The sequence below is a fragment of the Oncorhynchus clarkii genome, unplaced genomic scaffold (genome assembly GCF_045791955.1).
Source record: "Oncorhynchus clarkii lewisi isolate Uvic-CL-2024 unplaced genomic scaffold, UVic_Ocla_1.0 unplaced_contig_9596_pilon_pilon, whole genome shotgun sequence".
NCBI lineage: Eukaryota > Metazoa > Chordata > Actinopteri > Salmoniformes > Salmonidae > Oncorhynchus > Oncorhynchus clarkii.
The window spans coordinates 448,079-467,194 of record NW_027257954.1 but is presented as its reverse complement, the minus strand read 5'-3'; the positions used below and the strand labels follow the sequence as shown (position 1 = coordinate 467,194).

General features: G+C 47.5%; 1 protein-coding gene across 1 annotated transcript in view; it reads left to right on the top strand.

Annotated features, from left to right (window-relative positions):
* Nucleotides 1–19,116, top strand: part of LOC139394238 (DEP domain-containing mTOR-interacting protein-like) — a 60,779-nt gene that overhangs the window by 21,742 nt on the left and 19,921 nt on the right. The window contains exons 4-6 of the mRNA XM_071142260.1: nucleotides 2,694–2,876; nucleotides 7,654–7,791; nucleotides 18,544–18,614. Of these exons, the coding sequence (XP_070998361.1) occupies nucleotides 2,694–2,876; nucleotides 7,654–7,791; nucleotides 18,544–18,614 (392 nt within the window). The remainder of the gene's footprint in view (nucleotides 1–2,693; nucleotides 2,877–7,653; nucleotides 7,792–18,543; nucleotides 18,615–19,116) is intronic.

The following is a 19,116-nucleotide window of genomic DNA, read 5'->3' as shown; positions in this document are numbered from 1 at the left end:
CAGAGAGCAGGGCTCTAACCCCAGAGAGACTGCATCACTGCTGGGTTCACACTCACCACCCTGCCTGTGGCTCTTACCCTGCCTCTGTCTGCATTCCTCTCCTCGGCTGGCACAGACCAGACTGGTACCTCGGCTGGCACAGACCAGACTGGTACCTCGGCTGGCACAGACCAGACTGGTACCTCGGCTGGCACAGACCAGACTGGTACCTCGGCTGGCACAGACCAGACTGGTACCTCGGCTGGCACAGACCAGACTGGTACCTCGGCTGGCACAGACCAGACTGGTACCTCGGCTGGCACAGACCAGACTGGTACGAAACCATAATAAGTAGCCATCATCAGATTCCTCCTGCACTGATCTGTCTCGTATCTCGCAAAGGATAATGGGATGGATCAGAAGTAGACCGGCTACGATGGGTTGCCATGACATTAGAAAATATTACCTAGGAGACATTGTCTGCTGAACTCCATTCCTGCCTCAAAACTGTCTGAATGAATCTTAGCTAAAACAGTAAATGTGTCAATTCATGTATTTTTTTGTGATTAAGTCTTAGTAGTCACATTTGACATCTAGCTAATGATTATTGTGCTTCAATGAGCAGTATTTCTGAAGTTTGACCATGGGCACGAAAACTAGCATAAAACAATCGAGCCAATCACTGAAATGATCTTTGACTGAAACTATGCTTCTAACCAACCAGCTATCTACTTAGTGCTGCACACACACAATGTTGAAATCTTCCAACAAAAGCTAGCTAGCAAGCTACTGTAGAGGTTGACTAGCACAAAGAGGCGGGGCTAACCAAAGAGGCGGAGCTAACACACACAAATTAACAAAGACAGAGGCTTCTGGCCTCCTCTCAGAATCAACTTGATCGCTCGCTCCTGAGGAATAATCAAGGCTGCTTGGCAGAACCCAGCCGTGACCCGGTTGGTGCTGCCACCTGGGGTTGGAGTGTGGAAGTGTGCCATGGTAGTGTGTTTGTCTATGTCCTAACACTCACTTTCCCCCACATCATAACAATACACACACACACACACGACAGCGTACGCACACACACACGCACTGCATACTTTAAATGTCTGAACTGTAGAACAATAGCAGCCCTGCCTGGATGGATCCACATTGTGGGTTGTTTTGGTTCTGTTGTCCCACACAATCACTGCATTCCTGGTTGATAGACTCACACAGAGAGCTGGTGATTTGATCTTGGTTGCACATGGTGTTGGGCCACAGAGTCAATGGGTGAATTAATTAACGTAACCAAGAGTCACTGAACATGTTGTTGTTTTGGTTGGATTATATGTGAATTACAATGAGCTGATATTTAGATCTTTGTAAATCAACACCATGGCAACAAGCGTTCTGAATACACACAATCAACCCCCGTTTTTAATCCTGATCGCTCCCTTTTTAGGGCACACGGTGCCAAAACATAATCAGAAACTATTGTTGGGTTATGGACCAGTCTGTGGTAACTGCCATGTTTTTAGACTGGGGGAATTGCATTGGACTGTCACTCTACCAACGTCAGGAGAGAACTTCCTCCTGGGATAAAACAAAAACAAACTGCAGATGATGAGGAATATTTACGTAGTTCTCATTTTAATGACTCCAGACAGGACAATCCATCACTATAAACCACAGGATCAAAACCACTTCATACAGTCACAACAGCAGCTTTAAAGCATCACAAGATGCATCCATAACCAGACTAGTAAAGTAGAACATACCGGCTGTATGTCTGTATTTTTAACATTTATATATCTTAACTTGATTGAGACTAACATTTTGAGACTATATCAACAATGGACTAATGAAACAAATACCAAAATATTGTTTTTGGGTGGAGTGTTCCTTTAAATCCTGAGTCCTTACCCCTTGGCACAGTTATGCAGGCTTTATGGCTTAGTTACACAAGTGACAGTCAGATTTTAATTCCTGGATGGCTTTAGTCGTATAGTCAGTCAGAGTTGGTTTTATGTCTTTCAAGGGATTTGGGGATTTTAAGGGGCATTCAGAGCCTCCCCCTGTACTGAGCGTTAGCCAAGTGAGAGTGTTGGCACAATGACGGCCCAAGCTAAGAGAAGGGAGAGTGTGTGTTTGTGTCCAACCCTAAGAGACTTAGCTGATTACTGGTATTGGAGGCACCATCAGAGGTGTTCTGTCTGAATGGAATAATTGAAGAGTTACAGGATTTGGAACTGAACTACCTTCTGTTCTATAGTTACCAGGATTTACAGTTAGTTACTGTAGTTACCAGGATTTACAGTTAGTTACTGTAGTTACCAGGATTTACAGTTACTGTAGTTACCAGGATTTAGTTAGTTACTGTAGTTACCAGGATTTAGTTAGTTACTGTAGTTACCAGGATTTACAGTTAGTTACTGTAGTTACCAGGATTTACAGTTAGTTACTGTAGTTACCAGGATTTACAGTTAGTTACTGTAGTTACCAGGATTTACAGTTAGTTACTGTAGTTACCAGGATTTACAGTTACTGTAGTTACCAGGATTTACAGTTACTGTAGTTACCAGGATTTACAGTTACTGTAGTTACCAGGATTTACAGTTACTGTAGTTAACAGGATTTACAGTTAGTAACTGTAGTTACCAGGATTTAGTCAGTTATATGAAACAGTAACTGAACGATCCTAAACAATCGTTTTGTTCTGTTTCTCTCTCTGACAGTGACCAACAAGCACCACTTTGTGGATGGAGGGCTGCTGTACCAGTTCAGACTGAACTTCAGAAGGAGACGACGTCTGATGGAGCTGCTGAACGAGCGCTGTCGCACCATCCCAGAGAGCCATGACAGCCCCTTCTGTCTCCGCAAACAGAACCCAGAGGGAAGCAACACCAGCTTCCTATCTGGTAAACCTCAATGTCTAGCAATCAAATGTCTTTATAAAGCCCTTTTTACATCAGGAGTTGTTGTACCCACACTATCTACTGTCAGACTGGGGCCGAATCCCACTATAACCCTTAGCCCCTACTCCCTACTCCCTATCTACTGTCAGACTGGGGCCGAATCCCACTATAACCCTTAGCCCCTACTCCCTACTCCCTATCTACTGTCAGACTGGGGCCGAATCCCACTATAACCCTTAGCCCCTACTCCCTACTCCCTATCTACTGTCAGACTGGGGCCGAATCCCACTATAACCCTTAGCCCCTACTCCCTACTCCCTATCTACTGTCAGACTGGGGCCAAATCCCACTATAACCCTTAGCCCCTACTCCCTATCTACTGTCACACTGGGGCCGAATCCCACTATAACCCTTAGCCCCTACTCCCTATCTACAGTCACACTGGGGCCAAATCCCACTATAACCCTTAGCCCCTACTCCCTATCTACTGTCACACTGGGGCCGAATCCCACTATAACCCTTAGCCCCTACTCCCTATCTACTGTCACACTGGGGCCGAATCCCACTACAACCCTTAGGGTTAGGGTTTACACATATCAACATCAGGGTTAGGGTAGAGTGTATAGTATGTGGGTGAAGGTCGTCAGTAGGTTTGTGGACCTGAGGGAGTGCTGTAGAGTGTATAGTATGTGGGTGAAGGCCGTCAGTAGGTTTGTGGACCTGAGGGAGTGCTGTAGAGGGTATAGTATGTGGGTGAAGGCCGTCAGTAGGTTTGTGGACCTGAGGGAGTGCTGTAGAGTGTATAGTATGTGGGTGAAGGTCGTCAGTAGGTTTGTGGACCTGAGGGAGTGCTGTATCGTATGTGGGTGAAGGTCGTCAGTAGGTTTGTGGACCTGAGGGAGTGCTGTAGAGTGTATAGTATGTGGATGAAGGCCGTCAGTAGGTTTGTGGACCTGAGGGAGTGCTGTAGAGTGTATAGTATGTGGGTGAAGGCCGTCAGTAGGTTTGTGGACCTGAGGGAGTGCTGTAGAGTATAGTATGTGGGTGAAGGCCGTCAATAGGTTTGTGGACCTGAGGGAGTGCTGTAGAGTGTATAGTATGTGGGTGAAGGCCGTCAGAAGGTTTGTGGACCTGAGGGAGTGCTGTAGAGTGTATAGTATGTGGGTGAAGGCAGTCAGTAGGTTTGTGGACCTGAGGGAGTGCTGTAGAGTGTATAGTATGTGGGTGAAGGTCGTCAGTAGGTTTGTGGACCTGAGGGAGTGCTGTATAGTATGTGGGTGAAGGTCGTCAGTAGGTTTGTGGACCTGAGGGAGTGCTGTAGAGTGTATAGTATGTGGGTGAAGGTCGTCAGTAGGTTTGTGGACCTGAGGGAGTGCTGTATAGTATGTGGGTGAAGGCCGTCAGTAGGTTTGTGGACCTGAGGGAGTGCTGTATAGTATGTGGGTGAAGGCCGTCAGTAGGTTTGTGGACCTGAGGGAGTGCTGTAGAGTATAGTATGTGGGTGAAGGCCGTCAGTAGGTTTGTGGACCTGAGGGAGTGCTGTAGAGTGTATAGTATGTGGGTGAAGGTGGTCAGTAGGTTTGTGGACCTGAGGGAGTGCTGTAGAGTGTATAGTATGTGGGTGAAGGTCGTCAGTAGGTTTGTGGACCTGAGGGAGTGCTGTAGAGTGTATAGTATGTGGGTGAAGGTCATCAGTAGGTTTGTGGACCTGAGGGAGTGCTGTAGAGTGTATAGTATGTGGATGAAGGCCGTCAGTAGGTTTGTGGACCTGAGGGAGTGCTGTAGAGTGTATAGTATGTGGATGAAGGCCGTCAGTAGGTTTGTGGACCTGAGGGAGTGCTGTATAGTATGTGGGTGAAGGTCGTCAGTAGGTTTGTGGACCTGAGGGAGTGCTGTAGAGTGTATCGTATGTGGGTGAAGGCCGTCAGTAGGTTTGTGGACCTGAGGGAGTGCTGTATAGTATGTGGGTGAAGGTCGTCAGTAGGTTTGTGGACCTGAGGGAGTGCTGTAGAGTGTATAGTATGTGGATGAAGGCCGTCAGTAGGTTTGTGGACCTGAGGGAGTGCTGTAGAGTGTATCGTATGTGGGTGAAGGCCGTCAGTAGGTTTGTGGACCTGAGGGAGTGCTGTATAGTATGTGGGTGAAGGCAGTCAGTAGGTTCTAAGCCTCATAATGAGAACCTAAAGTCAGCTTAAATGAACAACCTCGTCCACTACCTTCCTTTAACATCCTCTTCAGCAGGAGCTGGCAGACGACGCAATTATATCAAACGGTTTCCGACTCCTAATACATGGAATGTTCCAGAGGTTACAGAGGAAAGTACAGCACTTTGAGTTCCTCTGAGCTCCAGGTAGCTGGTCTGTCTCTTATCGTTGAGATTCCCTGGAAGGAGGAAGGAATGAGGGAACACCTCTTCCACAAACCTACAGATGTGATACCTGCCGTCCCTACACTCTAACCACTAGGCGACCTGCCGTCCCTCCCCTTTAACCACTAGGCTACCTGCCTGTCCCTACACTAACCACTAGGCTACCTGCCGTCCCTCCACTCTAACCACTAGGCTACCTGCCGTCCCTCCACTCTAACCACTAGGCTACCTGCCGCCCCTCCACTCTAACCACTAGGCGACCTGCCGTCCCTCCACTCTAACCACTAGGCTACCTGCCTGTCCCTACACTCTAACCACCAGGTTACCCTGCCGCCCCTCCACTCTAACCACTAGGCTACCCTGCCGCCCCTCCACTCTAACCACTAGGCTACCCTGCCGTCCCTCCACTCTAACCACTAGGCGACCTGCCTGCCCCTCCACTCTAACCACTAGGCTACCTGCCGTCCCTACACTCTAACCACTAGGCGACCTGCCTGCCCCTCCACTCTAACCACTAGGCTACCTGCCGCCCCTCCACTCTAACCACTAGGCTACCTGCCTGCCCCTCCACTCTAACCACTAGGCTACCTGCCGCCCCTCCACTCTAACCACTAGGCGACCTGCCTGCCCCTCCACTCTAACCACTAGGCTACCTGCTGTCCCTCCACTCTAACCACTAGGCGACCTGCCTGCCCCTCCACTCTAACCACTAGGCTACCTGCCTGCCCCTCCACTCTAACCACTAGGCTACCTGCCGTCCTTACACTCTAACCACTAGGCGAGCTGCCGTCCCTACACTCTAACCACTAGGCTACCTGCTGTCCCTACACTCTAACCACTAGGCGACCTCCCTGCCCCTCCACTCTAACCACTAGGCTACCTGCCGTCCCTCCACTCTAACCACTAGGCTACCTGTCGTCCCTCCACTCTAACCACTAGGCTACCTGCCGTCCCTACACTCTAACCACTAGGCTACCTGCCGCCCCTCCACTCTAACCACTAGGCTACCTGCCTGCCCCTCCACTCTAACCACTGGGCTACCTGCCGCCCCTCCACTCTAACCACTAGGCGACCTGCCTGCCCCTCCACTCTAACCACTAGGCTACCTGCTGTCCCTCCACTCTAACCACTAGGCGACCTGCCTGCCCCTCCACTCTAACCACTAGGCGACCTGCCTGCCCCTCCACTCTAACCACTAGGCTACCTGCCGTCCCTCCACTCTAACCACTAGGCTACCTGCCGTCCCTACACTCTAACCACTAGGCTACCTGTCTCCCCTACACTCTAACCACTAGGCTACCTGCCGTCTCTACACTCTAACCACTAGGCTACCTGTCTCCCCTCCACTCTAACCACTAGGCTACCTGCCGCCCCTACACTCTAACCACTAGGCTACCTACCGTCCCTACACTCTAACCACTAGGCTACCTGCCGTCCCTACACTCTAACCACTAGGCTACCTGCCGTCCCTACACTCTAACCACTAGTCTACCTGCCGTCCCTATGATGCTATTAACACGGTCGGGTTTTTAAGCTGAATGTCACACTACTACATGGACAACAGGCTCTCTAGTTAAACAAACTGTGGCTTTATAGAGACTTCATAACATGTTCATAAGCACTACACACGGATGCCACAATATGTTTTATCCATCTTTCATTTTCTATGTTCAGCAGGATTCAGGGTTCTCTACGTTCTGCAGGGTTCTCTACGTTCTGCAGGGTTCTCTACGTTCTGCAGGGTTCTCTACGTTCTGCAGGATATTGCAGAGCACTGATGCACAATGACATGATTCTTTAGACTTTGCTCCACCGCCTGCCACAGTCTAGAGGCGTCCTGCTTTATGGAGGCTATATACAGCCTACCTGGAAAGAGTGATTAGACACACCTACACATCCTTTCACAACTAACAACTCAGACCTCTGACGACAGCAACACTGCTTTTACACAGTCCTTTTCCCTTTAGTGCACTACTATTGACTAGGACCCATAAGGCTCTGGTCCCAAGTAGTGCACTGTATAGAGAATAGGGCTCCATTTGGGACATAATTAGTGTTTCGCTCTGAAAAGAAACAAATGTTGAATTGGGGATAAAAAGTCTCTCAGACCTTCATTTGTTTTTGATGACATCAAAGGGGGAAAATGTGCTAATGAATAGAGGACATTCGCTCGTTCTCGCTCTCGCCTCTCTCTCGCCTCTCTCTCTCTGCCTCTCTCTCTCTCTCTGCCTCTCTCTCTCTCTGCCTCTCTCTCTCTCGCCTCTCTCTCTGCCTCTCTCTCTCTCTGCCTCTCTCTCTCTCTGCCTCTCTCTCTCTCTCTCGCCTCTCTCTCTCTCGCCTCTCTCTCTCTCTCTCTCTCTGCCTCCCCTCTCTCTCGCTCACTCTCTCTCGCCTGTCTCTCTCCTCTCTCAGTGAGTCCTACTAAAGAGATCAAGATGATAGTGGGTATCCGTCGTAGCAGCATGAGCAGCAGCTGTGGCAGCAGTGGTTACTATAGCAGCAGTCCCACCCTCAGTAGCAGCCCCCCGGTGCTCTGTAACCCAAAGTCAGGTAAGAGGCCTTAATACACTCTCTCAAACACACACACACACCACCGTCAGGTAAGAGGCCCTCTATTCTCCCTGAGTGACCTTAATACACTCTCTCAAACACACACACACACCACCGTCAGGTAAGAGGCCCTCTATTCTCCCTGAGTGACCTTAATACACTCTCACACACACACACACACACACACAGCACAGTCCGGTAAGAGGGTCACCATTCTCCCTGAGTGACCTTAACACACACACACACACAAACCACAGTGGGGTAAGAGTGTGAATAGGAGCCCTGTGCACAGCAGTGTGTCTTCAATGTGCTGATACCCACTCCTCCCCAGACTGAGGTTCTGGTCAGGAACTACTGACTATCCAGAACACATGGAAAAAAACTTGGAGTGTTTTGGATCCTCAGTTTAGGTAAATGGTAACAGTATCATGTGGACAGAACCAGCCTGTTCTGGACTGCTATTGGTACCAGTGACTAGTGGTCACACGGACAGAACCAGCCTGTTCTGGACTGCTGTCTGTACCAGTGACTAGTGGTCACACGGACAGAACCAGCCTGTACTGGACTGCTGTCTGTACCAGTGACTAGTGGTCACACGGACAGAACCAGCCTATTCTGGACTGCTGTCTGTACCAGTGACTAGTGGTCACACGGACAGAACCAGCCTATTCTGGACTGCTGTCTGTACCAGTGACTAGTGGTCACACGGACAGAACCAGCCTGTTCTGGACTGCTGTCTGTACCAGTGACTAGTGGTCACACGGACAGAACCAGCCTGTACTGGACTGCTGTCTGTACCAGTGACTAGTGGTCACACGGACAGAACCAGCCTGTTCTGGACTGCTATTGGTACCAGTGACTAGTGGTCACACGGACAGAACCAGCCTGTTCTGGACTGCTGTCTGTACTAGTGACTAGTGGTCACACGGACAGAACCAGCCTGTTCTGGACTGCTGTCTGTACCAGTGACTAGTGGTCACACGGACATAACCAGCCTGTTCTGGACTGCTGTCTGTACCAGTGACTAGTGGTCACACGGACAGAACCAGCCTGTTCTGGACTGCTATTGGTACCAGTGACTAGTGGTCACACGGACAGAACCATAGAAGAAGACTGTTTCAGATATCCAGGCTTTAGTCTTGTATAGAAGAAGACTGTTTCAGATATCCAGGCTCTAGTCTTGTATAGAAGACTGTGTTTCAGATATCCAGGCTCTAGTCTTGTATAGAAGACTGTGTTTCAGATATCCAGGCTCTAGTCTTGTATAGAAGACTGTGTTTCAGATATCCAGGCTCTAGTCTTGTATAGAAGACTGTGTTTCAGATATCCAGGCTCTAGTCTTGTATAGAAGAAGACTGTGTTTCAGATATCCAGGCTTTAGTCTTGTATAGAAGAAGACTGTTTCAGATATCCAGGCTCTAGTCTTGTATAGAAGAAGACTGTTTCAGATATCCAGGCTCTAGTCTTGTATAGAAGACTGTGTTTCAGATATCCAGGCTCTAGTCTTGTATAGAAGAAGACTGTTTCAGATATCCAGGCTCTAGTCTTGTATAGAAGACTGTGTTTCAGATATCCAGGCTCTAGTCTTGTATAGAAGACTGTGTTTCAGATATCCAGGCTCTAGTCTTGTATAGAAGAAGACTGTGGTTTAGATATCCAGGCTCTAGTCTTATATAGAAGACTGTGTTTCAGATATCCAGGCTCTAGTCTTGTATAGAAGACTGTTTCAGATATCCAGGCTCTAGTCTTGTATAGAAGACTGTGTTTCAGATATCCAGGCTCTAGTCTTGTATAGAAGACTGTGTTTCAGATATCCAGGCTCTAGTCTTATATAGAAGACTGTGTTTCAGATATCCAGGCTTTAGTCTTGTATAGAAGAAGACTGTTTCAGATATCCAGGCTCTAGTCTTGTATAGAAGAAGACTGTTTCAGATATCCAGGCTCTAGTCTTGTATAGAAGAAGACTGTTTCAGATATCCAGGCTCTAGTCTTGTATAGAAGAAGACTGTGTTTCAGATATCCAGGCTCTAGTCTTGTATAGAAGAAGACTGTTTCAGATATCCAGGCTCTAGTCTTGTATAGAAGAAGACTGTTTCAGATATCCAGGCTCTAGTCTTGTATAGAAGAAGACTGTTTCAGATATCCAGGCTCTAGTCTTGTATAGAAGAAGACTGTGTTTCAGATATCCAGGCTCTAGTCTTGTATAGAAGAAGACTGTTTCAGATATCCAGGCTCTAGTCTTGTATAGAAGAAGACTGTTTCAGATATCCAGGCTCTAGTCTTGTATAGAAGAAGACTGTGTTTCAGATATCCAGGCTCTAGTCTTGTATAGAAGAAGACTGTTTCAGATATCCAGGCTCTAGTCTTGTATAGAAGAAGACTGTGTTTTAGATATCCAGGCTCTAGTCTTGTATAGAAGACTGTGTTTCAGATATCCAGGCTCTAGTCTTGTATAGAAGAAGACTGTTTCAGATATCCAGGCTGTAGTCTTGTATAGAAGAAGACTGTGTTTCAGATATCCAGGCTCTAGTCTTGTATAGAAGACTGTGTTTCAGATATCCAGGCTCTAGTCTTGTATAGAAGAAGACTGTTTCAGATATCCAGGCTCTAGTCTTGTATAGAAGAAGACTGTTTCAGATATCCAGGCTCTAGTCTTGTATAGAAGAAGACTGTGTTTTAGATATCCAGGCTCTAGTCTTATATAGAAGACTGTGTTTCTATCGAAGACTGCTGATTAAAAAATATATATATTTTTTTTTCTTAAGCTGTGTGTAGTGTGTGTTAATGCAAAGTATGAGATTCCCTGTCTTCGGGACATTGTGTTCTCCTATTTCTCTAAACGAGAGAGAAGGGTGTTGAAAGCGGCTGTTGAAAGTTGTGGGTGACAGGGTTTGAGGCCAGGGTTCGGTCAGGGGATAGTTGTGGGTGACAGGGTTTGAGGCCAGGGTTCGGTCAGGGGAAAGTTGTGTGTTTTTGTCTGTGACTGTAGACGTTTCATTAGCTGGTGTGTGAGTGTGCATGGATATTTCAGGTTAGCCACGGGGGAGTCCTGCTATTTCTTCCTGTTGAACTCTCTCCTGACCTACCATCACCTAGAACATGAGTTGAGAAATGGAAAGTGTGTGTGTGTGTCTACAGTATGGACCATATGACCCAATAAGGGTTGTTCTAGCAAGAGCTGGAACAGGGGGAGTAGCCCTTAGTTGGCAGTCATATATATATATATATATACACACACACAGACACAGACACTCACTCACTCACTGTGGGGTAGCTGGGGACTTACACCAGCAGGCCAGCCTGAGTTGCTGCACTCCCCACTGAGACAGAGGGGGACTGTTTATACCGTCGCACCAGGACAGAGGTAGACTGTTAATACTGTAGCACACAACGTCATGACACTGCCCTACACCCCCAGGCCAACGTCATGACACTGCCCTACACCGGGACACAGGCCAACGTCATGACACTGCCCTACACCCCCAGGCCAACGTCATGACACTGCCCTACACCCCCAGGCCATCATCATGACACTGCCCTACACCCCCAGGCCAACGTCATGACACTGCCCTACACCCCCAGGCCAACGTCATGACACTGCCCTACACCCCCAGGCCAACGTCATGACACTGCCCTACACCCCCAGGCCAACGTCATGACACTGCCCTACACCCCCAGGCCAACGTCATGACACTGCCCTACACCCCCAGGCCAACGTCATGACACTGCCCTACACCCCCAGGCCAACGTCATGTCACTGCCCTACACCAGGACACAGGCCAACGTCATGACACTGCCCTACACCGGGACACAGGCCAACGTCATGACACTGCCCTACACCCCCAGGCCAACGTCATGACACTGCCCTACACCCCCAGGCCAACGTCATGACACTGCCCTACACCCCCAGGCCAATGTCATGACACTGCCCTACACCCCCAGGCCAATGTCATGACACTGCCCTACACCCCCAGGCCAACGTCATGACACTGCCCTACACCCCCAGGCCAACGTCATGTCACTGCCCTACACCGGGACACAGGCCAACGTCATGTCACTGCCCTACACCGGGACACAGGCCAACGTCATGACACTGCTCTACACCGGGACACAGGCCAACGTCATGACACTGCCCTACACCGGGACACAGGCCAACGTCATGACACTGCTCTACACCGGGACACAGGCCAACGTCATGACACTGCCTTACACCGGGACACAGGCCATCGTCATGACACTGCCCTACACCCCCAGGCCAACGTCATGACACTGCCCTACACCCCCAGGCCATCGTCATGACACTGCCCTACACCCCCAGGCCAACGTCATGACACTGCCCTACACCGGGACACAGGCCAACGTCATGACACTGCCCTACACCGGGACACAGGCCAACGTCATGACACTGCCTTACACCGGGACACAGGCCATCGTCATGACACTGCCCTACACCCCCAGGCCAACGTCATGACACTGCCCTACACCCCCAGGCCATCGTCATGACACTGCCCTACACCCCCAGGCCAACGTCATGACACTGCCCTACACCGGGACACAGACCAACGTCATGACCCTGCCCTACACCGGGACACAGGCTCTGACCCAGAACAATACACTGATTATTCACATACTGTTCATTCACAACATGGATGTTTTTATCATATCTGATAGATTACTCTTTTACAACCAACTCACACTGGCACATGGAAGTTGGCATGTATATTTAGACTAGCTACTTAAAGCTTACTAAAATGATTAGATACACTAAATCACATCTGCTTTAGTTTAACTCTGATCCCCACAACTCCTCCTCAGCCTTTTTGGTGAATTACTAACTTTTCACAATTCAGAGAAAAGGGTTTAGGCCTGTGTTCTCTCTCTGTTTTCTCTCTCTGTTTTCTCTCTCTGTTTTCTCTCTCTGTTTTCTCTCTCTGTGTTCTCTCTCTGTTTTCTCTCTCTGTTTTCTCTCTCTGTTTTCTCTCTCTGTGTTCTCTCTCTGTGTTCTCTCTCTGTGTTCTCTCTCTGTGTTCTCTCTCTGTGTTCTCTCTCTGTGTTCTCTCTCTGTGTTCTCTCTCTGTGTTCTCTCTCTGTGTTCTCTCTCTGTGTTCTCTCTCTGTGTTCTCTCTCTGTGTTCTCTCTCTGTGTTCTCTCTCTGTGTTCTCTCTCTGTGTTCTCTCTCTGTTTTCTCTCTCTGTTTTCTCTCTCTGTGTGTCTCTCTCTGTGTGTCTCTCTCTCTGTGTCTCTCTCTGTGTCTGTCTGTCTCTGTGTCTCTCTCTGTGTCTGTCTGTCTCTGTCTCTCTGTCTGTGTGTGTTGTCCATTTTTAAAGGAGTTGTAAACAGTCAGCAGCAGTATGGAGGAGAAGAGCTGGAAGGCCAGAGAGAGGCTGTTTACAATTGTTCTGGAATACACAGGAAGTCTTTGAATCAGATTCTTGGGAAAAGACGGGAAGTGTTTTTCTCAGTAAGTCTCGAACACTGGGAGATGAGGGTGAGCCATGCAGGCAGCTGTTCTCAGCTTCCTGCCCCAAGACGTTTGACATTAACTGCTCTTTCTCCTCTATAGCTATAGATGAGCCTTGGTGATTTAAATAGACGCTGAGGAAATGTATATGATTCAAGTGTGATCGACAACACTTGACAATACTACCTTATTTTGGGGGGGTAAAAATGTACTTATTGTAATATGTGGTTGTCTCATCTAGCTATCTTAAGATGAATGCACAAACTGTAAGTCGATCTGGATGAGTGTCTGCTAAATTACTCAAAATGTCATGTAAATGAGTGAGGGACGGCCGTCTGTTTGGCGAGAGGGACGGCCGTCTGGTTTGGCGAGAGGGACGGCCGTCTGGTTTGGCGAGAGGGGCGGCCGTCTGGTTTGGCGAGAGGGGCGGCCGTAACGACTGTTTGGCCAGAGGGACGGGCGTAACGTCTGATTGGTGAGAGTTGTGAGAGGCTTAAGCCTGTAGATTCCATTAGTGATCCCCGATCACTCATCATGGCCTCATTGACTTGCGTAGGGAGGCCGTTCTTGTAATTGTATTTCTATGTCTGCGGCCTCCCTGAACACGACTCTACTCTTCCTGTATTCCAGCTGTGGGGTGGAAGAGAATCTAGGTCACTGCAGTGTCCAGAGGTTACCCGAGGTCAACGTTAGTGAGTCACTTTCTAGGAAGAGAGGAACCCTTTTCATACCGACTCAGTGCTGCTACCACCAAAACAAGGAATTGTGGGTGGGCAAGAGAACTGGTTTGAGTTTGAAGGACGTCTGTTTATAAAGGTTAAGAGTTCATCTGTAGTGAGTGTACAGTAGCTACCTACAGTGCATTCTGAAAGTATTCAGACCCCTTAACCTTTTCCACATGTTACGTTACAGCCTTGTTCTAAAACGGATTACACACTTTTTGTTCCTCATCAATCTACATACAATACCCCTTTTAATGACATTTTTACAAATGTATTATAAATAACAGAAATACCTTATTTACATAAGTTTGCAGACCTTTGCGATGAGACTCAGTTGATCTCAGGTGCATCCTGTTTCCATTGATTATCTTTGTTTCTACAACTTGATTGGAGTCCACCTGTGGTAAATTCAATTGATTGGACATGATTTGGAAAGGCACACACCTGTCTATATAAAGGTCCTACAGTTGACAGTGCATGTCAGAGCAAAAACCAAGCCATGAGGTCAAAGGAATTGTCTGTAGAGCTCCGAGACAGGATTGTGTCGAGGTACAGATCTGGGGAAAGGTACCAAAACATTTCTGCAGCATTGAAGGTCTCCAGGAACACAGTGGCCTCCATCATTCTTAAATGGAAGAGGTTTGGAACCACCAAGACTCTTCCTAGAGCTGGCCACCCGGCCAAACTGAGCAATGGGGGGAGAAGGGCCTTGGTCAGGGAGGTGACCAAGAACCCGATGGTCACTCTGACAGAGCTCCAGAGTTCCTCTGTGGAGATGGGAGAACCACCTCTGCAGCTCTCCACCAATCAGGCCTTTTGTGGTAGAGTGGCCAGACGGAAGCTCCAGAGTTCCTCTGTGGAGATGGGAGAACCACCTCTGCAGCTCTCCACCAATCAGGCGTTGTGTGGTAGAGTGGCCAGACGGAAGCTCCAGAGTTCCTCTGTGGAGATGGGAGAACCACCTCTGCAGCTCTCCACCAATCAGGCGTTGTGTGGTAGAGTGGCCAGACGGAAGCACAAGACAGCCCGCTTGCAGTTCATCTGGTCTGGCCAAACAGAGATCTGGTTAATCTGATGAAACCAAGATGAAACTCCTTGGCCTGAATGCCAAGCATCACGTCTGGAGGAAACCTGGAACCATCCCTACCGTGAATCATGGTGGTGGCAGCATCATGCTGTGAGGATGTATTTCAGCGGCAGGGAGACTAGTCAAGATCGGGGTGAACGGAGCAAAGTACAGAGATCCTTGATGCAAACCTGCTCCAGAGTGCTCAAGAGCTCAGACTTGGGCGAAGGTTAACCTTCCAACAGGACAATGACCCTAAGCAGACAGCAAATACAATGCAGGGGTGGATTCGGGACAAGTCTCTGAATGTCCTTGAGTGGCCCAGCCAGAACCTGGACTAGGACCCGATCGAACATCTCTGGAGAGACCTGAAAATAGCTGTGCAGCGACACTCCCCATCCAACCTGACAGAGCTTGAGAGGATCTGCAGAGAAAAATGGGAGAAACTCCCCAAATGGAGGTGTGCCGAGCTTGTAGCGTCATACCCAAGAAGACTCAAGGCTGTAATCGCTGCCAAAGGTGCTTCAACAAAGTACTGATTTTAAAATGTCTGAATACTTATGGAAATGTATTACAAATAAAAAAAATTAAATATCACATTTGCAAACATTTCTAAAAACCTATTTTTGACATTGTCATTATGGGGTATTGTGTTTTAGATTGATGAGGGGGGAGGGGGGGAAACATTTAGAATAAGGCTGTAACTTAACAAAATCTGGTAAAGGTGAAGGGGTCTGAATACTTTCCAAATTCACTGTATCTTCATATCCTCAACAGTACTATACTGAGTATACAGTATCTACCTGTATTCATATCCTCAACAGTACTATACTGAGCATACAGTATCTACCTGTATCTTCATATCCTCAACAGTACTATACTGAGCATACAGTATCTACCTGTATTCATATCCTCAACAGTACTATACAGTAGGTACCTGTATTCATATCCTCAACAGTACTATACGGAGTATACAGTATCTACCTGTATTCATATCCTCAACAGTACTATACAGTAGTTACCTGTGTTCATATCCTCAACAGTACTATACTGAGCATACAGTATCTACCTGTATTCATATCCTCAACAGTACTATACGGAGTATACAGTATCTACCTGTATTCATATCCTCAACAGTACTATACAGTAGTTACCTGTGTTCATATCCTCAACAGTACTATACAGTAGTTACCTGTGTTCATATCCTCAACAGTACTATACAGTATCTACCTGTATTCATATCCTCAACAGTACTATACAGTAGTTACCTGTGTTCATATCCTCAACAGTACTATACTGAGCATACAGTATCTACCTGTATTCATATCCTCAACAGTACTATACGGAGTATACAGTATCTACCTGTATTCATATCCTCAACAGTACTATACAGTAGTTACCTGTGTTCATATCCTCAACAGTACTATACTGAGCATACAGTATCTACCTGTATTCATATCCTCAACAGTACTATACGGAGTATACAGTATCTACCTGTATTCATATCCTCAACAGTACTATACAGTAGTTACCTGTGTTCATATCCTCAACAGTACTATACAGTAGTTACCTGTGTTCATATCCTCAACAGTACTATACAGTATCTACCTGTATTCATATCCTCAACAGTACTATACAGTAGTTACCTGTGTTCATATCCTCAACAGTACTATACAGTAGTTACCTGTGTTCATATCCTCAACAGTACTATACAGTAGTTACCTGTGTTCATATCCTCAACAGTACTATACAGTAGTTACCTGTGTTCATATCCTCAACAGTACTATACAGTAGTTACCTGTGTTCATATCCTCAACAGTACTATACAGTAGTTACCTGTATTCCTATCCTCAACAGTACTATACTTAGTGTATGGAAGTTACCTGTATTCATATCCTCAACAGTACTATACAGTAGTTACCTGTATTCATATCCTCAACAATATTTCCTTCAGTTTAAATATAACGTGTTAGTTTTGTTAGGATGCAGATCCATTGTTCTGTGGATGTTTCTCCTTCTGTCTGAGTTTATGGTTACACCATTATGAGCAGAGACGGACACACACACACACACACACACTAAATGTCTTAAAATCCGCTATAGGAAACAGGGAAATTGTTTCCCTCGAGGCACGGTCATGTGACTGCATGCTTTCCTCTTTTCCTTTAAACAACAGTAGCCATGTTGTCCTCCTCCTGCACACAGGACAACACGATGAGACTATAGTTACTGCTACAGGATGAATGTTGTCCTCCTGCACACAGGACAACATGATGAGACTATAGTTACTGCTGCAGGATGAATGTTGTCCTCCTGCACACAGGACAACACGATGAGACTATAGTTACTGCTGCAGGATGAATGTTGTCCTCCTGCACACAGGACAACATGATGAGACTATAGTTACTGCTGCAGGATGAATGTTGTCCTCCTGCACACAGGACAACACGATGAGACTATAGTTACTGCTGCAGGAGGAATGTTGTCCTCCTCCTGCACACAGGACAACATGATACTATAGTTACTGCTGCAGGATGAATGTTGTCCTCCTGCACACAGGACAACACGATGAGACTATCGTTACTGCTGCAGGATGAATGTTGTCCTCCTCCTGCACACAGGACAACACGATGAGACTATAGTTACTGCTGCAGGAGGAGTGTTGTCCTCCTGCACACAGGACAACACGATGAGACTATAGTTACTGCTACAGGAGGAATGTTGTCCTCCTGCACACAGGACAACACGATGAGACTATAGTTACTGCTGCAGGATGAATGTTGTCCTCCTGCACACAGGACAACATGATGAGACTATAGTTACTGCTGCAGGATGAATGTTGTCCTCCTGCACACAGGACAACACGATGAGACTATAGTTACTGCTGCAGGAGGAATGTTGTCCTCCTCCTGCACACAGGACAACATGATACTATAGTTACTGCTGCAGGATGAATGTTGTCCTCCTGCACACAGGACAACACGATGAGACTATCGTTACTGCTGCAGGATGAATGTTGTCCTCCTCCTGCACACAGGACAACACGATGAGACTATAGTTACTGCTGCAGGAGGAGTGTTGTCCTCCTGCACACAGGACAACACGATGAGACTATAGTTACTGCTGCAGGAGGAATGTTGTCCTCCTGCACACAGGACAACATGATGAGACTATAGTTACTGCTGCAGGAGGAATGTTCTGCAGTGTGTGTGTGTGTGTGTGTGTGTGTGTCAGTACTTAGTGTGTGTCAGTACTTAGTGTGTGTCAGTACTTAGTGTGTGTCAGTACTTAGTGTGTGTCAGTACTTAGTGTGTGTCAGTACTTAGTGTGTGTGTCAGTACTTAGTGTGTGTGTCAGTACTTAGTGTGTGTGTCAGTACTTAGTGTGTGTGTCAGTACTTAGTGTGTGTGTCAGTACTTAGTATGTGTGTGTGTGTGTGTGTCAGTGTCAGTACTTACTCTGTGTGTGTCAGTGTCAGTACTTACTGTGTGTTTGCTTTGCAGTGTTGAAGAGACAAGTGAGTCCTGAGGAGCTGCAGACGCCAGGAGGCCCTTACATAAAGAAGACATTCACAGTACGTCACACACACACACACACACGGGGGGGGGGGGGGGGTGTAATGACTGTAATGACATGCCCGAGCCATAGACTGTTCTCTCTGCTTCCGCACGGCAAGTGGTACCGGTGCATCAAGTCTGACACCAGCAGGTTCCTGAACCGCTTCTGTCCCCAGGCTAGCAGACTGAAACACAGCTTCTGTCCCCAGGCTAGCAGACTGAAACACAGCTTCTGTCCCCAGGCTAGCAGACTGAAACACAGCTTCTGTCCCCAGGCTAGCAGACTGATACACACAGCTTCTGTCCCCAAGCCAGCAGACTGACACACAGCTTCTTCCCTCTACATATCTACCTCTATCACTCCAGTGTCCCTGTACATTGTTAATATGGTACTGAACTGACCCTGTATATAGTATGTTTACCCCTCTACATATCTACCTCTATCACTCCAGTATCCCTGTACATTGTTAATATGGTACTGAACTGACCCTGTATATAGTATGTTTACCCCTCTACATA